The sequence below is a fragment of the Ambystoma mexicanum genome, chromosome 6q, assembly GCF_040938575.1.
Source record: "Ambystoma mexicanum isolate Mex_15411 chromosome 6q, UKY_AmexF1_1, whole genome shotgun sequence".
Classification (NCBI taxonomy): domain Eukaryota; kingdom Metazoa; phylum Chordata; class Amphibia; order Caudata; family Ambystomatidae; genus Ambystoma; species Ambystoma mexicanum.
Window position 1 is genome coordinate 248,915,534 of NC_090937.1, and position 25,254 is coordinate 248,940,787.

The 25,254-nt window shown below is 47.4% G+C and overlaps 1 protein-coding gene across 1 annotated transcript in view; it reads left to right on the forward strand.

Moving 5' to 3' along the window:
• The window catches only part of DNAJB14 (DnaJ heat shock protein family (Hsp40) member B14), a 415,145-nt gene that overhangs the window by 311,698 nt on the left and 78,193 nt on the right, over positions 1-25,254 (forward strand). The window contains exon 5 of the mRNA XM_069630713.1: positions 6,028-6,213. Within this exon, the coding sequence (XP_069486814.1) occupies positions 6,028-6,213 (186 nt within the window). The remainder of the gene's footprint in view (positions 1-6,027; positions 6,214-25,254) is intronic.

Below are 25,254 nucleotides of genomic sequence, written 5' to 3' on the forward strand. Positions count from 1 at the left end.
GCACTCCTATATAACACAAACACTACTGTACCACACCTCTGCCGTTAGAATGAAGCTATCTTTAACAACAAAAGTTAGAACTGTAGCTCCTGTGAGAAATCTTAGGGTATTCTTACTCCTAGACCCCCCTGGATCCTCTTCTCTGGTGGCCAGGGAAAGGCCATCGCTTTTGGATCCTGACCCTGGAGGTGGAGAAGCGAGGGATTTTTGGAGTGGGGAACCCTCAGGCAAGACACGGTTTCCCCCTTCCCCATTCGTGACCAACCTAACCTTTCCCCAACCTTTATCGGTTATAGCAAGAACACTTCCCTCCGTTTTCCCCATTCAGCCTTTGAAAGTACTGGGACGAAGAAGAGGCGACTAAGAGACATGAACACTACAGTATAATTTTACCACTCTGGTACTGGGACGAGGAAGATGCCCTACAGAGTATAGTGAGTCAGGCATGTCCCCTTTATTGCAGTCAGGCAAACCCAATTAGTGCTGCACACCTGCAACCTGTTAGGAGGTTGCATATGTATAAAATGAGTCTGAGAATGCCATGAGGAGAAACCGGGTGGTCTGTGGGAGGAGGCAGTCGTGGTGGGACCTGTGGAGGAGCCAGGACGCTGACCAACAGCCTAGGGAAGGAGCCTCCGTGACGAGAGAACAGCAGCCATAACTGCGGAATATGAGCAAGCAGGATGCCAGCCGCGTCCATCCAGAGAGAGCGAGTGGGACTTGCAGAAGTTGGCTGATCGACCGCCAAAGAAGTCAGAAGTAGCAGAAGCCGCTGACGAGCAACGCCGGAGACCGGTGAGTGTCAAGGAAAGGCACTTTGTGACCGGGGCGTTCTGAGCAGGATGTGAGTGAGGTAACATTTACCAAACTGAACGAAAACATGGAATTGAACAAAATGAATGCATAATATTTACCAAATGAAATGGAAGCCTGAAATTAAACTTGATGAATATATATTTAATACCGCACTGAGTGGAAAGTTGATATTAAACGTATCAAGTGCATATTGAATACAGAAGGAAATCTTGAAATCGTGCATAATGAATATCCATTGAATATCGAACTGAATGAAACCTTGCAATTAAGCAGGAAGAAGCTCGGAACTTTGTGTTTTGATCACCAATTCTTTAAATTTTGACATCCCTACACATGTTGTAGCTTTAGTTATGAGGGCAAGTGTAGGTTTTGGACACAGACAGACTTTTAAGTTGAACTCTTTGGCTCAGACTTTCCTTAGTTTGATTCAGGCAGGGAAATCCCACCTTAGTATAGGGCAAGTTAGGCCTTCTACCATCCTGATATTTAAGTTTATAAATATCTTTTGTTTTAACTTTGAATCCGTTGTCTGTGTCTTGCTTTATGATGCCTTCACACTTCTCACATAATTCTCGATCTCCTTAAACACAACCCACCCCTGTTTAGTTCATAGTTTACCCCCACTGCGCCCATCCACCTGCCATTCCGACATGGGTGACTAGCAGGGTCTTGGCCACCCTGACATAACTTTAATGACTAAAATGCACACACGCATAATAGCACCTCACAGCTTATCCCAAATTTGGACTCTGGTCCCTCCGTGGGCGTTCAACCAACACGCCGTTGAGACCATAATTACGGTGAACAGCCCTATACAAATGACTGAATGCTTGGTGGCTCTTCTCTGTTGATATGTCTGTTGAAGGATACACTTGTGGTTGAAGAAAATGCCTAGGTTGATGTCTTTGGTAGAAGGAGCAGGAGGAAAGCCCATGGAGAAAGTTCAATTTGAAAGTGAGTGAAGCAAGGTTGTTGGACCCTATGAAAAGGCCATCTTTGACAACTACCTTTGCTTGAGTGCTACAAGCTCGCAGTGTCACAAAGTCACAAGGCAGGTCGAGATGATCAGGATGTTGTCCAGAGTGTTTGGCAACCTGAAGGCGACTTTTCCATTATCTGTATACAATGGAAGGGGTTGGAGAATGATTCAGGGGTATTAGCCAAGGGATTCACATAGCTGAAAACCACCACGTGTATATATGAATGAGCCTTGGGAGATGCCATATCTATACATGAGGGATTGGGAGCGGAAAGGGCTGCATCTAACAATGTCTTTTCACTCTTGAAGGAAGGTGGTTCTATGTTGCGAAAGTATTAATGTTACAATATGTGCAGCAGGATTTGGTGATTAACAGTGTTGCAAGTTGCTCACAGATCACAAAGAACAGCAGGAGAGTTGGCAAACAGTGGTGTGGTCAGGCTGAATACCAGACTTGTTAAGGTCTAAGAGGTAGTTAGCCTCTATGTGCTCCAGGATTTGTTGGGCTACCGCTTTCTCTTGCAGCTTCCCCATGAGGGGGATATTGGTAATTGGTCTAAAGTTGCACAGAATATTGGGATCAGTAGGACTTCTTTTTCATGAGGGAATACGTCTGTCTCAAGCTCAGTAGGCACAACCCTCTGAGCAGGGGAACTTGTTCACCAGTCCTTTGAGCACCAGGGACAGGTTGAGGATGTTTCCTTGATCATTGTGGTGGAACTACTCATGAGTTTTGAGAGCACAGTTATAAGGCTGTTTGCTTGGGTTAGCAGGCTTACGTTGCCCAAGACCCCCTGAGAAACATTTTTGATTAACCATGGCCAATGTTCCCTCTAATTATTTTTCCCTCGGTGCAGGAATGGTTAGCCTTCGTGCACAAATTATTTTCCATGTGCTCAACTGAATAACGAGCTAAGCACTTAGTGAGCCTGCATACTTGGTGAACTACATTCTCCGAAGAGTTTGGAAGGGTATTTCCCCTTCCCAAGCACGGCAATTCTTTACAAATCAGTGTAAAATGTGCATCTTAAAAACATTTTACCAAACATATATATGCTTAAAGAAAATGTATATGCGTTTATAAGGAGAGCTCATCAACCAGTCCAATACTTCAAGATATGCCATAGTACCTACCAAAAGTACTCTAGTACAGAGAAACAATGTCTATTCACAAACAAGATTTGTATGCTGAAGATAAAGAATAGTTTTATTTGTGGCTATTCAATTGTCGACACCGATCAGAGACAATGCAGAAAGTGTTTAATGCCATTGAAATAAAACACTTGTGCAAAACACTTAATTACAAAAAACAAATATCTCTTATCATTGATGTGGTTGTAAAAGAATTCAGATAGGATACCATTTTTGCAAATACAAAACTGGCAACTGAAAAGAATGTGGAAGAAAGCATGCCAATAGGAGTTCATGGGCCACTTAAAGTAATTCAAGGGCCAGGAGAACATTCCTCTATTTGTGTAAGAACAATAATTTCATCAGAATAACTACACCACAGAATATGATTAGCAGAATTTGTAGGTCTCTGCTAAATATCCACATTACATGGTCCTGTGAGTTGTGACAACATTTACTCAAAACAAGCCTTGCGGCTAAAAGGCATATAACCATCCATTTTTATTCTCTAAAATCAGGAAAATGTGCCCAAAGAAAAGGAAACCATGAACATATAGGAGCCTTGCCCTGCTTCTACCCACAAGATTCTACTGACATTTTTTCGAATCAGTAGTGACATAGGTAAGAGCTCTAATAATATTACTGCCCAAAGTCAAGAGTACATTTCCGGGGAAAGCATATTTTAATAAGCATGAAATATCCCTACTGTCAAAGCTAACTATTTTCTTACTACCTGACAAATCATTTGATTCCAAGTAGGGAGTAAAATCATGTCAGACCCCCTGCTTGTAACCCTGACATAGGAGGTAAAATGACAGGGCACATAATGCAGTTTATAGTTTTTCCCACCCTCCCTCGCCACAGCTTAGATAAAATTCAGCAAGAGCCTTACTAAGGTTTCTTCAGAAGCCCATTTGAGGAACATCACATGTATTTGCCTTTTAGGTAAATAGCAGCAAGCAATGCTCACAGGTACAACAGAGGGAGTGCCTTCTTCTTTAACTAGGGACCCTTCTTCTGAAATTCACAGATATCATTTAAGGATGCATGGGGATGCTAGAGGCAATAAACGCAAACACTTGATTGAAACGCCTTCAGCAGCTGAGAATAGAAAGAAATAGCAGGTGCCGTTTCCTAGACTATTACTAGAGTTTCCTATCCTTTAGCAAACAAATAACACATTTCCTTCACTGTACTGTTCTGCCAGAACATCTGATTTGTTTTTTGAAAATTGATGATTTGTTCTTCACCCCGAAGGAGCGTTTTCCTGTGCCCTTTCACCCGTACCCCTCCCTGGCTCCTGTGCTAGCTTCCAGTACTATTTGGAAGGGCTCTGTAAAACGTGAGGGTTTGTAGCAGTAAAATAACTGGGATATTAGCATACCCACAATACTTTGCAAGCAAATCCTATTTAAAACCTCACCATGACATTATGTGCAGTTTAAGAACATTTCATGAATCTGCATGTGCACAATTACTATGAAGTGAATACAAGATTGTTTGCAATACACCCCACCTTTAAATGGCTGGGTAGGATTATACATGTGCTCAGTGAAACCGTTTATTTATAGCAGCAAATTACTTTTTTTCTCTGAATATCCATTGCCCTAATTCTACGTAGTCCATTATGCCTTACAGGGCAAGTAAATGATATTGCAATGTTGCTCTTCACTGGTAATGTTATCAATGCTAAAATAAGCCAGGCTTCTCTGAGAATTGCCTACTCAAAATCTTTAGAGGGCAAATTAATATTTGAGGTTTATAATGCATAGACTTTCAAGGTAGCACTACAAAGTGCTTGTGTGACAAGTATACAAAGAATAGGAAACATGGGATGAGGTTACACATCCAAGTAGTTCCTTACATTCTTGTAGCCTGCTTACTTAGTCAGTATCCAATATTTGACAGTTGGGTTACATAGTCTGACGCTTTTGCTAAGGCACCATCAGTAACGGAAATTCTTGTTCTTGAACATCATTCATATTATAACAAACAGAAAATATGTGGATTTAGGTACAAGTATGGTAACCTTTTGCAGAGCCAAGCTAGGCATAGTCGAGATTGTCTGGTAATATCTGAATGTGGCCTGGGGGGGAAGTTAGTCATAAGGTGTAAGTGTGGTAGAGTTAAGTACAGGTGTCGTGTGCGGGGAGGGAAGCTTATTTGGTTAATGTGTGCAGGCACATCTTAGCTATATCTCCTATTCAAAGAGCCACGTTTTCATATTTGTTTTTTAACTTCTTGTGGGTGCATTCTGTTTTTAGAATTTCTAGCTTTTTAAGCTCAAGCCTCCATCTCAGGGCAATGAAAATAGGCTACACCAGAATATCAAGACTAGTCCGTACAATGTAGCTTTATTTTGTGAGAAAGCAAATATTAGGTAGCTGCTGTGGCATGTGCCTCATTACATCTTTTTGAATTGTTGGGAATTGTCTGTGTGCACTAGAAGGAAGCTGGGCAAGTGCACATGCGCACAGCTTAGAGGTAACTTTGACCATGGCATGTGAATACACTCCTTTCCTCCTTTAAATATCCTGCTGCTTGATCATCGTTTTAGGAGTCCGGATGAAGGGTAACTGCACGTAATAGTAAATCCAAGTAACGTCTTAATGACTTTTGGAGGTATCCCCTATTCCACCTTCCGTCAGACTAAACCACCCAGCATACCCACCGGTGTGTGAGGAGACCGAGAGCAGAGCATGAGACTGTGCATGTTCCAGTTTCCACATTTTAATTTTGCTGTGAAAAAAATGTTCTGGTAGGCTCCCCTGCAGTCTAGACTGCTCATTAGTTTGGAGGAAGGAGCATTAAAGGCCAACAACAAACGTATAACAGTGAGTAAGGTATTTCAGTGTCCTAGTTTATGTATATGAAATAAATTATTATTTACAATAAACAGTTTACTTTTTTTGTTTATTTATACGCACCACCTTTGAGCTTCCATTGTATCGTGTTTGGTTTTTATATTCTATGTGGGTGAATGTTCTGAATCCAGAATATTCTTCCATGGACTCCATTGCAATGAATGCCTACTATTGACCGATTTTGCTGTTGCGTAATCACTCTTACTAGAAACATTGTGTGTTTTTAACTATTTCCAGAAATTGGGAATGCATATGCTGTGCTCAGCAATCCTGAAAAGCGAAGACAGTATGATCTGACTGGTGGTGAAGAGCCACCTAGTTCACCCCAAAGCAATGGAGGCTTTGATTTCCACCGCGGCTTTGAGGCAGACATCACACCAGAGGACCTCTTCAACATGTTCTTTGGAGGAGGCTTTCCAACCGGTAGGTTCCTAAAAGACTTGTGTTTGTTAAGGTAAGAATCCTATATATTTAACCAGTGTTTGAGTTTCTCACTTCATGTTGAAGGGGAGTATGTGGAAACCCTGGAGACTGGTTTCCAACAATCGTTTTGGGGTCCAAAAAGGGTAAGATTCTATCAGATTGGCACCTGAAATCCTTGGGGGAATATCAGTTGTATGTACATGCATGGTGTGAGGAGCCAGAAATAAGACGCGAACATAGAGGGCTCGTAGTTTTGGCTACACACTTTCATTCAAAATAAAAGGGGGGTTGGGAAATGCCTAGCTGCCCTACTAAGAGGTATTTCTCTACCTCATCCAAAAATGAATGGTCTGTTCCGTGTCAAGATGTCAAAAGCAAAATGTCCTGTGTCCGAAATCTTATCCTAGCCCTCTCACTGTACAAGTAACTCTAATGTGACAAGGATAATGTATTTGGGCTTGGAAGTGTACAAATGTTCAAGATCAAATGGGAAATGTAATTCCAAGTTCACAGTTCCAGGGGATGGCTCCCATCCCCAGGTTTCTCTTCAACAACGCAATGAATCAGTTACACAACCAAAGTTCTTTGTAGCCCAAGCAAATGACTCCCTCCTCTTGGCATCGCAGTTCCTTCCTGGGGAGCTATCGCCCTTCCCTAGGTCTCTTTGAAAACACTTAGAAACTCATAAGGGTATGAGTGTTCCTTGGGGCTTCTCTGGTCAACAAAACAACTTAGACTTGGCTTTGTATGGTGTACTCCCTTGTCAGGGCTTTTCTCATGTGATTTACTTTACCCCCTTGCATACTTGACTTTGCCTTGCATTCACCTTGTTGTACATTTCTCACATTCACTATGTTATTATTTAGAAAACATTGGGTCTCAAATTCCCTTTCGTTCAGTTCGCTTGCTTTCATCTGTACTGGATAGTGTTTGTGGAGAGCCCCAGTGTCCCACTTTCCCTTCTCTGGACTCACCAGCCTTCCCTGCCGTTTTCCAGCTCTTCTGCAGTAAACGTGTTGCAGCTTTCTAGGGTCCCGCTCTTCTTTCACAGGCTTGTTGGCTTCGCTCAGCTGCTTCCACTGCCTTGAGGCTCCCACCTTGCTGTGAAACCCTTCTCCGTGCGGCTTTGGTACTGGTGCTCTGCTCCCACGGCTGTCGAGCAGACTTCCCTTTTCTTCCTGTTGTGGCTCCGATACGGCGAACCAGCATCTGCAGGCTTCCTTTCTTCACTGCCCCCCGAGCTGAGTGGCTCCATGGTCTGCTTTGTGGCACAGTTGTCCCTCGGTCCGCACCAAGAGGATGCAGCTTTACCAGACAGCGTCTCTGCTCTCCATGCTGGTTGGAATGTTTAAATGTCCCAGCACCTATTGCAGGTTTGCAAGCACTAGAGCGCGTGATGTGCTTCTCGGACTCATTGATCTACATTACTCCCTTCAGTCTCCTCGTCCTAGTATTTCTATGCATATGGGATTGATAGGCAGTTCTTGGTAGCTTACTCATGGAGTATTGAAAAATGTCTAATAGATTTGTGGAGGTTTGAAGAGAACAATCGTAGTAAGCCATAAGGGCGTGAGATATGGAGGGGACTTCCCTAAAAGGGAAAGGGGAGGGTATGTGCTCTCACCTGACTATGCCTTGTTATCCCCTGAGGGTCACCTCCCTCCACGTGGTCCTCCCTTATATAGCTGTCACCAGGGTCGTGCTCAGATAGCGGCTGCCGTCCACTGACCACATGTGGAGAGGCTAACTCTGGGAAAGGAGTGAATACATAGTCCTATTCATCACAATCGTGACTGCTAAAGCTTGATGATCAAGCATACAGCCCCTATGTAGAGACTGCCCAGATGACATAGGTTGCAATTCTGGTATATGCCCATTAATTGCTTGCTGGCAGCTGCTAGAACACAATACCTTTCCTACACCATCCCTGTGCTTGCTCATATTCGTGATGTTTATATTTCCCTGTGATTGATTATTTGGCTTATGTAGTGCTTTGGCCCAAGTGCTGAGCAGTAATAAACAGTATACAAATGACACAATTGCATTACATTGCAGCTAGTAATTACAGCTTCTCAAACACATGAGGCCATACAATCGGGTATTAGAAAGTACTTGCTCGTTCAAAACGGAGCTATAAACGAAGAGGTGATAAGCAATCTGAACAGAATAAAAGGGAAGTGACTTCCACTGAAATGGTGGCAGAAGAACCAACACAATTAAAATGGTTTGAGATAAGAAAATGTGGCAAAAGGGAGGCAAGAAAAGACTCGAAGATTACTGGTGAGTATGTGTGTGTAGTAAGAAATTACGGGGGAAAAGTAGAGGCGAGTCGGACCATGCTAGGAATTGCACAAAATGCATGAGAAATGAAAGCAGGGGCAAGCTTCAAAAGAAGGCAGTAAGCACGTATTGGAATCCATTTGGAAATTCCATATTTGTTAACATATCTACTTTCAATGTAGCTAATTGCACCATTTCTATAAGTAAATGCAGCTGAATGGAAAAAAGGGCAAAATAATATTGTTGATTCTCCAGCATGGAGTCTGGCATGGATTCACATGCTCATGAACATTCCCTGTCAGGCTGGGAATCCTCGGCAAAAGAAAAACAGTTTCACTTTAAGTGTATTTTTCCTCTAAACCAATCACTGTACTCTGGTCATACTACCCATCCAATGACAGTCCTCTCCCTAAGCTCCGCCCCTTGTGGCCATTTTCAGATTTTTACTGCACGCTTCAGTGTTCGGAGTCCTCGAGTTGCTCTCCAAGTTTATTTTGCGTTTTTTCGTAAAATGTTTTGGAAAATAATTAGAATTTGACCTATTATCGCTTCATTACCTTCGACGAAGGATAGAGACCAGCTGCGGGGCTCCGCTACCAGTGAAGATTTTCATCCACCGTCGGATCATCGAAGTTTCGAGAAGGCCCTTTCAGCCTGAGGAGAAGGAAGACTGCAGCCTTTTCAAGCTCTCCGCAAAGTGTGGTTTAAGAAACCTTCATAGAAGATCAACACCATAAATGCTCGTATCCGGACCACGATGAGGGATGCGAGGTGTGCTGTGGTTTCTGGAAGCGTGGCTGAAGGCGAGCAAGGCTTCTGATGCAGCCTCAGTGCAGGGTGAAGCCTCATGCAGGACTGGCTAGTCCGAGGAGTGTTCTCCCTCCGGGAGGAGGTTGCAATCCTTTGAAGACGCCCCACGTGCCGGGGGGGGGGGGTCCAACAGAAGGCCAAGCTCTGCAACTATCTCCTTGCCATCACCATCATCCTCCACGGTGAGCCTGCCAACGAAAGGAGCTTCTTCGAAGAGAAGGTCGCTAACCCCCTTCAAAACTCCTTGTGTCTGCGGATAGACCGATGAGTGGAAAGTCTGGGGAGGACTCGTCTAAGCCAGCTAAGGCTTCCACCAAGGCCAAGGCAAAGGAGTCCTCAACGGAGTCGACAATGGCACCGTCGACGAAGGCAGCCACAAGCACTTCGTCATCTAAGTCAACAGTGTCCACCACGGCTCTGAAAGAGGGCAGGTCCAGGAAAGAAGTGGCGGCTGCCCAGTGGGGGTCCTTGTGACCTAGGTGAGATGTAGCGAAGGAACCGGTGCCAGAGAGAGACCAGGTGGCTGCTCCAGCCCAACCGTCTCCCCAAAGGGAGAGTGAAGCGATCCCACCTGTGAAGCCTCCCAGGTAGGCAGAGCGGCAGGCTAGTAGATCTACTCTAGTACCAACAAGGACAACGATCCTCATGTGGGGTGATGATCAGACCACCGAGGGGGAGGACTTGAGGGAGGACCTCAGTCCCTGGTGTGGAAGAAGACTCATTAGCCTGCATCCTACTCCATTGGCTCCGTTTACGTCTAGACCTAGGCACATGTCTCTTGACATTCTTTCCACCCAGCACACACTGGTCACTGAAATCCAGCAAAGGATGCCGTCATCGGGCTGGCACCTCCAGAACCTCTGAGGGTAAACTCTTCCCCCGCAGAAGAGGAAGTCCAAGGGAGGTGAGGTTCCTCAGCATCATCCGACCCTGCCGCCACCACAACCTCGTCACAAGACTCCTACCAGAGCTCTGGATCTACATACAGAAACTGGCACGGACACAGCTACCATGGCTACTGGTACTGACAAGGACGACTATTTAATTGCGGCGGACGGGGAAACTCCGCAAGTGGACGAGCCCCATAGGGCCTCCCCTCCGGATGAAGTTGGATCTTTTCATTCGGTCAACTCAAGGGTCGAGGAGGAAGACCATCCTGTCCATTCCCTTCCTGGACGACACCTGGGAAGAGGGGCTAGCCCTAATAAAAAATCCAAGGACAGCCCAGACCAAATGAGACAGATTATAAAAGAAGTACAGGGTACCTGACTCGGCGCCCAAGATATCAGCCTTCTGGGGTCTTGGCCGCAGCTAGGAAAGGCTCAGCGAGCCAGCCCTCGGCAGCCATGGTACCGCCGGACCAGGAGGGGAAGAAGCTGGATGCGATGGGCAAGAGGATAATCTGCATGACCGCCTCTACCATCAATGCAGCGAACGCCCTAGCCATTTTGTCCCGTTATGACTGGGAACTCTGGTACAAGCTGGGCCCTATCCTGGACCGTCTACCCGAAAATCAGTAGGTCGAGGCACTGGAACTCTTTCAGGAAGGTGAAGGGGCCTCTGTTCACGCCATCGCGGAGGCGGTAGACATCGCAGACACTGGGTTTCGCCAGATGGGGAATGGGGAGTTGCTGTGCCGTCAAGGTTGGTTGAAGGCTACAATCCTCCGCCAGGACTTTCAGACAAAGGTGCTGGATATGCCGTTCAACGGGGAAAAGCTCCTCGGAAAGGCCGTCGATGAGTCTTTAAAGGCGATAAAGACCAACACGTAGATGGCACGTTTCCTGGGAACTTGGCAACAGCGACGATCCTCGTCCTTTCGCTCCTCCAGAGGAAAGCCAGGAAGATCTTCAAAGGGATATAGTACCCCTCAAAGGCAGCCCTCGTGCTCCTCCACTCAAGCGTACAGGAGGCAGTCTCAAGGCAGCGGAGGTCAGCGGCGGCACCGTCCGCAAGGCAGAACACCTCCCCCCCAAGCAGGCCTGAATGGGCCGTGGCTACGGGCTCCCACTTATGCACGCCAGTGGGAGGCCGGCTGGTGAAGTTCGTCAGCATATGGGAAAAGATCACCACAGACAGATGGGTGCCGGACGCTCTCGAGCAGGGGCACACCTTGGAGTTCCAACCGAGCTGCCCGCGTATCCCTCTGATTCAGCGACTAGAGCTACATGGACCACAGCTTCTGCATGAGGAGCGGTCCATGTTACAGAAAGGGGCGACCAAGCCTGTCCCCCAGCGACTCTGGAGCTCCTGAGTATATTCCAGATACTTTCTAGTTCGAAAAAACTGGAGTTGGAGGCCAATTCTGGATCTATGTCATCTCAACAAGTACTTAAAGTCTCAAAAGTTCAGGGTTGTTACGTTGCAGCATGTGCTCGGCCAGCTGTAACCGGGAGATCTTCTGACTTTGTTGGACCTGGAGGACGCCTACTTCCACATCCACATTGACAAACATTCCAGGTTCATGCGATTCGTAGTTCAGGGTCAGCACTACCAGTTCAAGGCTCTGCCTTTCGGCCTGAGTGTGTTTACGAAGTGCCTACCCCCTGTGGCAGCAATTTTGTCTGCAGGGCATTCACGTATACCCCTACACAGCAAGGAGCGTAAGTAGCTTGGGTTCTCCATAAACTATCCAAAGTGTTGCTTGAAGCCATCTCCGGACGCTCTATTATAGGGGCTCGACTCAGTGACTTGCCTGGTGTCTCCCTCGGAGGAGAGGGTGAAAACCATACCATACCATACTAGGCAAGGTGCAGCACTTGTCGTCGGCCCAAGCAGCGACAGTGCGATCCATCAAGACGCTCCTGGGCATGTTGTCCTCCTGCATAAACCTAGTTCGCCTCTGCAAACTGCGCATGAGGCCTCTGCAGGAGTTCCTGAATGCGAAGTGGATGCAAATATCTGGGAACTTTATGGACAAGATCTCTCTCAATGAGGTGTTCCATCGGGCGATACACTGGTGGGGTTTTCAGCAGCATCTCGTCCAGGGAGCTCTGTTTCAGATTCCTCCTTACCAGGAGACGGTCACCACGGATGCCTCTCTAGAGGGATGGGGACCCCACAACCGACAGCTGCACGCCAGAAGCCTCTTCCAAACAGAGAAACTTAGGGCAATATTTTGGGACTTCAAGTCTTTTATGCCGTCATTGAAGGATAAGGTGGTGAGTATCTTCACAAACACCACCACAACCATGTTCTACATCTGGAAACTGGGGTCGGGGGGGATCCAGTCTCTGGCACTCTCCAAAGAAGCACAGGACTTGTGGCAGTGGGCCATTTGTCAAGGCATGTTCCTTGTTTCGTTTCACCTAGTGGAAGTCGAGAACCCCATTGCGGAATCGCTAAGCAGGGAACTGCGTTCTTGCCATGAGTAGGAGCTTCGTCAGGACCAGGTGGATCCGCTGTTCGATTAAAAATGGGGACGACCCCAGATCGTTATCCTTGCGACGGCAATGAACACCCAAGCGGCAGAGGTTTGCCAATAGGTTGCCTCAACTGAGTGGCTTGGAGGACGCCTTCTCGTTGCCGTGGGAGGGACAGTTCCTATACGCGTCCATCCCCCACCCCATCCCACCCCCCCCACCCATTTCCACTCCTCCTACGTGTGATCAACACAGTCAAACCGTGCCACTGCAGGATAATACTCGTCGCCCAGGCATGGCCGAGGCACATTTGGTATCTGGACTTAATACACCTGTTGGTGCCCGTCCATCAGGCTATCGCTAACCCCGGACCTTCTCGCCAGAGAAGGGGGGGTGATTCTGCATCACAAACCAGAGTCTCTGAACCTGAGGGCATCATGGCTCTTGCAGCCCTAGAGTTTGGAGGTTATGCGTTATCTGCAGAATGTAAGGACAAAATTGGCAGGGCCAGAACCTCGTCAACGTTGAAGTGCTACGTACATAAATGCAAATGTTTCTCTGTGTGGTGCCGGGCTCAGAAGATTACCCCTCTGCGTGTCACGGCTCTGCAACTTCTACCAAACCGGCTTTCCTTGGCCAAAGCAGGACTGGCTCACACCTCTATCAAGGTGCATCAAGCCGCCATATCCAGGTACACCAGGTCTCCGGGCTGACATTCACTGTGGTCTCACAGGCTCATCAAGGAGTTCCGGAAGGGGCGTTTTAGACCTTCCCATCCGTGAAGGCTCCTGCCCAGGCATGGGAGCTCAATGTTGTGCTACCTAAGCTCATGAAAGCGCCCTTCGAACCTATGCATCAGGCTTTGCTGCAGTTTCTCTCATGGAAGATGGCTTTCCACATGGCTTATCACCTCGGCCAGGTGGGTCGGGGAGATTCATGCCCTGTCTTGCAAGCAGCCTTACTTGTCTTTCCATGCTTCAAAGTTGGTACTGCGTACAGACCCCACCTTTATGCCAAAGGTACCGTCGGAATTCCGCCTCAAGGAACCTTTGGTGCTGCCTGTCTTCTTTTCGAATCTGTTGTCGTCGGCAGCGAGGGCCTTGCGTTCGCTGGACGTTGCTCGTGCCTTGAAATTCTACGTGGCACGTACAAAGGCTTTTTCGCAAGACTTCAGTTGTTCGTCAACTTTGGACCTGTGAATCAGGGAAAGGCCTTGTTGAAGGCTTCCATCTCTCTGGCTGCATCATGCACTGTCACTAACTGGCCGCTGCCAGGCCGCCTGAGAGCCCATTCCACCATAGCCATCACAGCTACAATGGCGTTTATCTCTGGTGTGCCCAGTACTCCAGATAAGATTTTGAGGTGGAGTATTTTACTCCCTATTTTTGTGATTTTAAGAGTAAAAATGACTTTTCTCCTTTGCAAAAGTAAAATGTATGTGACATCCAGTGGACATGTGCAAAAAATGTAAGGAAATCATTACGTAATGATACAACGGTGCAGAGCGACTCCATGCTAAATTGTATATCTAATCTAATGGTCAAATGGTTATTTATATAGCGCTTTTGGCAAAGTGCAGTACATGGAACATAGTTATCACAATTATCACCAAAACAAAGTGGGTACTTCTTTATCGGCCTCGAAAGGATGAAAGGCTGAGTTGCCCTTGCCGGGATTCGAACTTGCAATTTACATATCACACACAGATTGCAGTAACGAGTGCTCAACCGGCTGAGCTATTGTATTGGCTAACATCCTCCAGAGGTTGGTTAACTGAGTATCGACTGAGGTATAATAATCACAGTACTTAGATGTTGGACGAACCATTTATGAAGCGCTACATAAAGTTAAATACCTATCTGGATTATCACAGGGACATGTTTTGCTGAGTTTCTATTTCATTTACCAATGTAAATTTCATTTGTTTGTTTTTGAACTAGGCTTGCACTTATTTACATTGTTCGAAGGTACAAGGTTGTCCTCCTTCGAAAAGCTGCCCCAGGGTCTCTAGGCCCCCTGCAATCCAGGTTTTGAAGTTCTTGGGGCGAAATCTGGGTTCAAGGACACTCGGGAGGATGGGCGGTTTCCTCTTGGAATCCCCCTTTGTTTTAGGGCTCTGTCCCAGACGATTATGATGTATTTGGTGGATGACAGTAGTCCCTGCCATTGACATCGCATCGGGGGTGAAATGTGCGGGAGAAAGCGTAGAGGGAGAGGTAGGCGTGATTGTTCTAGGTCCACCCACCTAGGGCGATTAGTGAGTCTGCCATGCCTGGATGCAGGTCAACTGAGCTGCCATCTGATATCCCTGTAAGTCTGGGACCCCTACGCCGCCAAGCCTTGCGTTACCCAGCATCGTTTCTTTAGGAATCCTGGCTTTTTTTCCCCCCCCCTCCAAATAAATTGTAGCATTTTCCTCTGCAAGCTTCGGAGGGCTGTTGTCGGGATCGTAACCAGGAGGGATGAGCATGCGTACAGCAATCTAGGGAGCAGGTTCATTTTGCAGGCAGTAATCCGGCCCATTAATGAGATTTCTTGGGACGCCCAGCGCTTCAGGTCAATTTCCAGTTCTTTGAAAAGTGGGGGGGCAATTCACATGGTAAACATCTTTTGGATTGGCCGGAACCTGAACTCCTCGATAGTTGATAGCCTTTGCCTTCCATTGGATAATGCACATTGGGATCAAGGCTTCCCGTTCCTTTGGGGCTATAACTATCCCTAGTGCTGCTGGTTTGTTGAAGTTGATGGAGAATCCAGTAACCATTCCATAGGCTGTTTATTTCAGCTAAAGCATGCGTCAATTTAGTTTTCCATCTTATTAATAATACAATCCTAAAATTCTAGGAAAATATGCACAGTGCTTCTGTTTACTCCACAAGTATCAATACAGCAGAAGCTGAATGGAAAAACTATTCCTTTATCACAGCGTGCAGTTTTTTTTAATGAAAAGCTTCAGAGAAATACATTCTGGTTCAGAGTTGGCTTGCAAGGACATCGATGTAGATAAAAATCAAAAGAAGCCTTCTGTTTTCTGTCAAGTAACCTGACCTCTGCTCTAAACCTGTGTGTAAATGTACACAGGAAAATAATAAAGCTGTCATATTTACAAGATTTTCATGCTTAAAAAGGCCTTGTACGCAGCTTATCTGGAGGCCTGGATGTGCCCCTGCTCGATATCTGCAGGGCTGCTACGTGGAGGTCCACGCACACCTTCTCGAGGTATCGACAGACATTCCAGGGAGGAGTCCCGAGTCGGCCAAGCGGTTCTACGCAACCTGTTTGTTTGAGGTGAGTCTGTTCCAGAGGTGAGTGTTTATTGCTTCTGTTGAGCCTTGCCACCTCCCGTGGTTGTGTATATGTACTGCTGTGTAATTGTTATTCATGAGCATGTGGATCCATGCCAGACCAGGTTTAAGTTACTTACCTGTAACTATTGTTCTCAGCATGGGTCTGGCATGGATTCATATGCAAACCCTCTAGCCTTCCTCTCTGTGGCTCTTCTTGGTTCATTCTGACACTTTGCGAGCTTACTAAATCTGAAGATGGCCACCAGTGGTGAAGCTTATGGAGAGGACTGTCCATTGGATGGGGGCGGTATGAGCCAGAGGGATTGGTTTAGAGAAAAAATTACAGTTGTTAAGTGAAAATGAAACTGTTTTTCTTTTACTGAGGATTCCCAGTCTGAATATTCACGAGCATGTGAATCCATGCCAGACCCCTGCTGGAGAACAATAGTTACAGGTAAGTAACGTAAACCATACTTATAAATCTGCTGACTTAATCATCCACACCACATTAATATATTGTTCATGATTGAGATGGCTGTTGTTACTACTTGTGCACACTTGGAACAACATACTGGGGTTTAATAAGGCAAAATGTCCTATAAAATTCCTCTGTTTTATGAGCCTACACTGTATTATGACCATCACCCATTCAGTCTCTCTTAAATTCTTACTTAACGTTGGCTCGAAAGAGGATCCAAGTGATAGTCTGGACATGATTATCCATACCCTATGGTACTCCTAAAGCATAATATGTTCTGTTACGAACTTGTAGAGACTGTGTGCCATTCAACTGTAAACATTGTGTGCATATTGTGCCAGGGTCAGGGACTTGACCATGTCTGGGGAGATAGCACCCCACCCAACCTCTGGTAGGAGACTTCCCATTGCGAATGCCAGAGGCGAAGCTACCCAACAAGTGGGTTGAGGGGGTTGGATGTCCCTGAATGTGTGCCTGACTGACACTGGTACCCCTGCCCATCACCCAATTCATTGCACCCTAATTTCTGCGCAGAGTTCCCTTTACTTTATTTCAGAACTACATTGACCAGAATGCAATGCAGTAGCCGGAGAGACCAGCAGACTGCTAAAGGAAGTAGATGGCCCCGAAACAGATTCTGACATTCCGGCACCGGCCAATCCCAGGCAAGAGACAAGTAACTCACCACAGCCCAGTATAAGCATTACACTGACCCAATATCAAGCGAGACAAGCAAACTGTTTGAAATGCAGCGCACAGAAAGGCGGTGGAGCTTCAAGGGTTCTATTTAGCTGGGCACTATTATCACCCAACTCCCCTGATAAGAACAGATTTACATGGAGTCAGGCGGGACTAGGCTAGAAACAGGAAACCGCGTATATTAAAGACCTGTAGGGGTCAAAGCGAAAAATGTTCTGTTCAGGTCGGGGGATATGGAGATGGACCATGGACCAAGAGACCAGAATGAGGATGGAAGGTGTAGAGTGGTACTTAAATGTTTGTGGAGCAATTGGATGAAGAGTGCAGGTGAGGTATTGTGTGTACCAAGTGGAAAGAATAAAGCTACGATTGTATATGCAAGTGAGTGGCAGTGAAGAAGGGGGGTAGGTTGAGAATATAAAGGGTGAAGAAGATAGTGGGGCGAGAGGAGGGTGAAACGGGAGAGGAAGGAGTTGTAGCACGGAAAGGTTGGAGGGAGTAGTCTGTGGAGGAGGGAAGTCGTAGAGATAGAAATGTTAGGAGTGAAGTCCGTCGGGGCATAGGAGGATAAAGGTGGGAGGAGACGGAGAAAGAGAGAGGAGTGTGGAGAGGAAAGTCTGTCAGAACACTGGACGGAGTATGAGGTGAGAAAAGACAGAGAGAGGAGGAGGAAAAACAATAGTGAGGAGAAGGGAGCAGGAAGTAGGGAGACAGAAGATCAGGCAGAGGAGTGAAAGACTGTGTCTAAGAAAAAAAACTCTCACCATCTTGAAAATCATTGTTCTGATGCTTGTTAATCTGCTTAGAATTACATGCTGTGCATATGGTCCGACTTCCATTGGTAACTGCAGAGTATTGTATCATGTCTTTCGGGGACCGAAAGGGGACATCAGCATAGGCCTGTCTGTAACACTATCCCTATCGTGACGTGTATTGTACCCAAAATCCCTCACGCGCCGAGGTCCCTCAGATTGTTTTTTCCGCCCAGATAACTAGTCGCCCTATAGCGGAGCTCTTCATAAGAGACATGGTTTATCTTTATTCTGACATTGTCGTTATTTCCCCTTAAGTCACTTCGACAGCGATTCAAGCAACCTCGACGGAGACTGCAGGGAGTTTCGACGGCAGTGGATTTCGGCGCCTAAGATCCTGCGACTGAGCCATCCACGTAGCCGGGCCCTCATGCCGGCTTACACAGTAGGGACAGTGGGGGTCAGGGTTGCCATATCTTTCGTTATGTCTCTCCTCTTTCCCCTCTTTACCCTCTAGGTTTGGTCATCTTTGTTTATACCTTTCGCTATGGAAAGGACTACATTTAAGTTCTGCCCTAAGTGTAGGGTCAGGTACCTGTGGAAAGATGAGCACAGAATGTGTAATTCTTGTCTACCCCTAGATCATGCCGAGAAGCGGTGTGCAGCGTATAAGCGCCTTCGGCCTAAGACCCTTAAGGACTGCTGTGTAAAGCGGTGGGCCGTGTACGGTATGTCGCGGCCTGAACCCTCTTCCCCCACCACCACACCTGCCGAAAGTAACGGGGGCACTGAGGATGACCAGACATCCGTACCGTCCCCGACCCCTCTAGGCCTGGTGTAAGTCTCACTTAAGGGACAACAACAGGCGACAGGGGCGTACAAAACACTAAACCGACAACCCCACCACCGATTTCGCCGGTTCCGTTGAAAAAAGTGGAAGCACCAACAGGACCGCTGAGAATTTCGATGGAATCCTCTGATCTAGTGGATCAGCAGCCTTCCCTGCATCCATAGCAGTGTCTTGCGACTGGGCACTCCAAACAAGGGAGCTACTTCTAAATCGGGTTTACACGCCGAAGTGCGGTCATCCGACGCTCCAGCGCCTCCTAAGGCCACGGTAGGCCTGAAACCTACTCCTAGGCCTCCTAGCCTTCCCACAGGTGAAAAATCTACTGCTAGGCCCTCTGAAGCCGCGGTAGATCTACCGCTGACCCATTGACTCATGCTGATTTGGCAGAGATTGAGGATAGTATTGCGAGGATTACTTTGGCGGTTGGGCTGACGCCTAAAATACTGTCAACGCATGGAGCGTGCCGTGGAAAAGTCTAAAGACACGCCATGGCACCCCAGTACTCGCGAAACTTACGAGGACAGTCGGGAGCCTCTGTCCAACATCCTTGGACAAATTTCGACGCCAAAGAGACATTCGAAGGATGCATGGACCGTCTAGAAAGGATTGTCTCGCTTTCTGAGCAGCCTTCGCCTAAGATCTTGTGAAGACCCTTTTTTAGGGTCAGCTTCACGTTTCCAGGAACATCTTGACTCTCAGCCTTCGGCTTCTGCTCACCATGAATATGTGGTCCAGATGGACACTTACAGGACATCTACGACGAGGAAGATTGCCCTTCCTTCCTGCAGGACTACCCTGATGACCAGGCGGATGCCACGGACAACTGGGAAGAAACCCAACAATTGGAGACAGAGCCTTGGAAGCTCCCCACGCAAGATCAGACACTGATGTCCTATGCCTGGATTCTTCTCCCACCACTCAGGCCCGCCAGGCCTCGCCTGTAGACAATCAAATGGCCTTCACTGACATTTTAAGGCAGGCAGCAGATCACCACCCAAGAGGCGGTACCCAAACAAGATTTTGTGGAAGACCTTCTCAAAGAGAAACCCCCCTCAAGCCAAGCCATTCCCCTCCTGAACTCTTAAGAGAAAGTTGGCCCCCTCCCTGGTCACACCAGCTCAGACCTGGGCAGTGAATCCAAAAGTGGAAAAAATTATTTCGGCCAGCTCCTACGGACCCTCAATATATTAAAACCACGCCACACCCGACTCCTTGGTAGTCACTACCCCCCGGAAATGAGCAGGGGTACCCCTTGCTACTGGGGAGGCACCTCTGGATAAAGAATCGTCTTACGTAAGCGTGTTACCTCGGCAGCTGCATACACCACACGCATAGTGAATGACACCACGCTGCTTGTCAGTTATGCTGATGCACAGTGGAACCTCGTACAAGAGGGTCTCCAGAAGGTTCCTGAACCCGCTAGCTCCAGACTTCTCACCATCGTGGCCGAGGGCAGGAAAGTAAATCAGAATACAATCAAAAACACTCGGGACACTGCTGAGACAGCAGGCAGATCCCTGGCCCAGGGCACTCTACTCAAGCGGCACGCTTGGTTCCGCAAATCGGGGTTCAAGCCTGAAACACAGGCCGCTCTTATTAATAAACCCATAGAAGAGACCAATCTCTTCGGGAAAGCGGTCGACGATGCTCTGGAGACGGTCAAGAAAGAGCATGAGACTCTTAAATCATTCCAACAAATAACTCCGAAGCCTTCCCCTCAACGGGGAGGCGGTTCTCGTCGGTCCTTTCGAGGGCAATCCCGTGCAGGTCAAAACAACTACAACACGGGAAACGAACTCTGGACACACATCCTGCACATGCGTCCCATGCAAGAGTGGCTCAACAGCCAGTGGTGTCAGGCCAGCGGACAATGGGAAGATCTGGGAGTTGTCTTGCCAGCCCTCGTCCTCTCTCTCTGCATTGGTGGACGAGGGAAAACCTCTTGAAGGGGAAGTCCTTCACCACCCCCGCAGTGGAAGCCACTCTCACGACAGATGCATCTCTCAGGGAGTAGGGGGCGCTCGCCTGCTTCAGCAGACAACGCATGGAGTGTGATCCCCACAAGTAACATCCAACCATATAAATCTGCTAGCGCTATTAGTGGTGTTCAAAGCACTGAAACCCTTTCAGACGCAACTACAAGGGAAGACAGTTCTGGTTCTGACAGACAGCAGCACAACCATCTATTACCTGAACAAACACTCTCCAGGGCTATCCAGGCTGTCCCAAGACATTTGGATGTGGGCTGTTAAACGCAAGATGTTTCTGTTGTCCCAACACGTTCCTGGGGAACTCAATCTTCTGGCAGACGTGCTCAGCAGAGATTTCCCTCTGCCCACAGAATACAAATGGTGTCTGCATGAAGACATTGTCTCCAACGTCTTTGCAGAATAGGGCTTCCCAGAGATCGACCTGTTCGCAACTCAGGAGAACGCCCAATGCCAAGAATACGCCTCCAAGTACCCCCAGAACCGCTCCAGGAGGAACAGACTCTGGATAACCTGGTCAGGGAAATTTGTTTACGCTCCCCCCCCCCTTTCCCCCAACTCCCCTAATCAACAAGATAGTGCACAAGATGCACCAGGAACCAGTCACCATGATATTGGTAGCCCTCATGTGGGCCCACCAACCCTGGTTCCCTCATCTAATGGAAATGTCCGTTCTCCCCACCAGTAAAACTACCCTGCCCGTAAAACATGTTGTCTCAGGACAGTGGGGAGACCCTACAACCATGCCCACAAACTCTGAACTTAGCAGCCTGGCTTCTGAGGTCATAGAGTTTGGACACCTTCAGCTCCCTCAGAGATGCATGGACATTCTCGGGGAAGCTAGGAAACCTAACACCCGCTATTGCTATTCCAGTAAATGGAAAGGCTTTGTCATCTGGTGTAACACCAAGGGCGTCGATCCCATCGATTGCTCACCCACACACATTGTTCTGTAACTAATCCATTTGTTAGACGCAGGACTGGTCTTCAATTCCCTAAAAGTTCATCTTGCTGCTCTCTCCGCCTACACCACTTCACAACAGAAAGCGTCATGGTAGAAAATACCAGTGATTAAAGCCTTTATGGACGGGGTTAAGAGAATCCATCCCCCGATTTCTCACCCAGCTCCTGGATGGGATCTAAATGTGGTTTTAACCAGACTCATGGGATCTCCCTTTGAGCCAATGCATAAAGCAACTCTGAAAGACCTTACTTACAAGACGGCCTTCTGTATTGCTCTCCCCTGAAAAGTGCACGGAACAACCATAAATCACCAATGCAATTATAGAGCAAATACTTCAACCCATAAACAGACGGATACAATAACTCACAGCCACGCACTGTTTAGAAGATAATCAGCTCTTTACGGCTATTTATTCAAAGATTACAAGTACATAGAAATAACTCATAAAACTAATCTGGGCCTAAACCAGAGAAGTAAAGAAATAAAAAACGAAATATATCACTGTGAGCGTAATATAACTCCTCTTCTCGTCCAGAAGCGGCTGGAAGACCCCAGGGACAGCCAAGCCGAGAGTGCCACAGCTCACAGGAAGTCCAGACGGAGCGTCCTTCTCTGGCTGAAGTCTCACCTGACCCCCTCCGAGTTTCCGCATATATAGGAACTCCACAAAGGGGGGTTAATTCTCAAACCTTCTGGAATTGCACCTGCACAGTTGAACAGCCGTCGGTTGCCTGCTGGGTCAATCGCGAGCTCCCCCCAAGGAACGCAGGGCCTCCCTGCTCTAAAAACACGCTCCACGGAGAACAGTAGCAAGCCATAACAACATTAGCTTTCCCAGCAGAAATGGCCTTGACTACATACCAAGTTTGAAAAAGCATGTTTGTCTCAGCACTGTGAATCTAACACTTCAGCAAAATGTGTGCAGCCTTTCACTGCAGAGTGAAGTAAATATCCAACATGGCTCTGAGTGCTCCCAGAATGCATTGCGCTCCCGCGCCATTTTGAACCAAGCATAAATCAAGCATAACACCTTCTTGGTGGCTATGACTTCTATTAGAAGGGTTAGCGAACTACAGTCCCTTTCTACTAGACCCTTTTGTTGCAGTCCATAGGGATAAGGTAGTTCTGCGTATTCATCCCAGATATGCGCCTACATTCATCTCAAAGTTCCATGTGAACCAATCGATCGAACTACCCACTTTCTTCCAGAATCCCACTAGCATGCCCGAAAGAAGCCTACACACACTAGATGTGCGCAGGACAGTCATGTTCTACCTGCAAAGAACGAAACCACTGAGAAACAAACCAATCTTTTGTTTCAGTGGCAGTTGGTAGAGAAGGGGATCCTGACTCTAAATCAGCTATCTCAAGGTGGATTGTCAAATGCATCACACTGTTACTTTTGCTAAGAGAGAACTGCCCTTCAAGCCTAGAGCACACTCTACTCTGGGCACTGGGGCTTCCATAGTATTCATTGCAAATGTTACCCTAGTGTCCATTTGTAAAGCGGCAACCTGGAGTTATGTACACACCTTTACAAAACACTATTGCCTAGACACTCATTCTAGATCTGACTCTCAGGTGGGGCACGCAGTATTAAGACCTCTTTTCTCTACTGTTCCTTCTCACAACCCACCTACAACTCCGGGTACTGCTTGCTTATCTATGCACAGCATGTGATTCTAAGCAGATTAACAAGCATCAGAAGACATGCATTACTCACCATAATAGCATTTCTGATGATTGTATCTGCTTAGATTCACATGCACCCTCCCTGCCCCCCGCTCTGGGTGGAAGGAATATGGACGTCTTTCTACTTTCTCTCTTCATGTACTCACTCACAATAGCCTTGGGCTCCCTCATGGCAGAAAAAATACAATCGGAGGGACCTCGACGTGTGAGGGATTTTGGGTACACTACACATCACAATAGGGATAGTGTTACAGGCACACCTATGCCGACGACCCCTTTCGGTTCCTGAAAGACGAGATGCAATACTCTGCGGTTACCACTGGATGTCGGACCATATGCACAGCATGTGAATCTAAGCAGATACAATCCTTCGAAATGCTATTACGGTGAGTAATGCATGTCATACCATCCTTGTGGAAATACTAGAGTAGGGGAACCTTTGGGAAGCCCTTGATGATAAAAAGATTTTAAAAAGCTGTTGGGCTTTGGGCCTTCCAGTTTTATACAGAACCGATTAGGCGGTAGAGGTTACCAATCTGTAGGTGATGGGGAATCCTAGAATGGAGTGGAGGGAGCCATGGGGAGATTGAGGGACCAGCCAGAGAAACCCATTAGTTGGACTTATTTGCAGTCGGGAAAACATTCATAGATTAGATAGTTTTGGCAATAAAAACCCATGAATCATCTGCTGGACTCTTGAGCTGGATCAAATTAGCCGATCATGCAGGTAAGGATAGATGTGGATTCCCTTGCGACACAGATGCACTGCCACTGGAGGCAAGCCTTTTGTGAACACCCTCAGGCTGATTTCAGGCTGAATGGAAGGGCCTTAAACTGGTAATGTCCCCAGGAAATCTCCTTCCTCAAGTTGGTTGAGGACGTGCTGCAATGTGACCATCCTGCACTTTTGGGATTTGAGAAATGTGTTGAGGCGTCGCAAGACTAGGATGCGTCTCCACTCTCCAGACTCCTTTCTCACTAAAAAGTATCTGGAGTACACTCTGGAGATGCTGAGGAACAGGCTCTTTTTCCCCTTGGACTAAGATGGCTTGAACCTCGTTTAGCAGCCGTGCCATGTGCTGTTCTCGTCGTGGGATGGTAGGAAAGTGAGTGTATTTGTCCTGGAGTTCCAGAGCGTAACCCTGTTGAAGAATATCGAGCACATATTTGTCTGTGGAGATCTTGCGTCACTGATTGACAAATTGCAATAACCGGCCTCCCACTGGGGTGCTGAAGTGGCGGTGCAGGCCCTGGATCGGTTCAGGCAAGCTTCAGCATCTGCATCCTGGATGAGGGGGCGACGACATTGGCTGCCACCTCTGTAAGCCTGGGAGCATTCTCCATTTGCCTCCTACGTGGTAGAACGGGAAGGCTGGCGATAGGGTGAGGTGAACCCTTTGGAGGACCTTGAGACTCTCCCTTTAGAGGAGCGAAAGGATGGCCTTGTCTGCTGCAGAGTGCCCAGGGAACGTGCTGTCTATGTCTGTTTTTATGGCCTACAGGTTGTCGTTGACTGCCTTCCTGAAGAAGTTGTCAACATTGAATGGCATGTCCACCACCTTTTTGCACATCTGTATGGAAGTTGGTGACCTTGAGCCAACCCTGGCGGCTGGGTACCACTCCATTGCCCATCTGACGAAAACCTCCGAGATCAGCGATGTCCAGGGTGACTGATCGCATGGTCAGAGGTTACTTCTACCCTTGTGGAACAGAGTTAGGGCCGGTGAGGATGGGTTCTAGCTTGGACCATAACTCTGTCATACCTAGAGAGAACGGCAAAGGCATTGGTGGCCTTTATTCTCGAACGCGCCCGTTGTGGTGATGCGCTTTCCAGTCGCATCTAGCTTCTTACCCTCCTGATCAGATTGAACCATAGCCG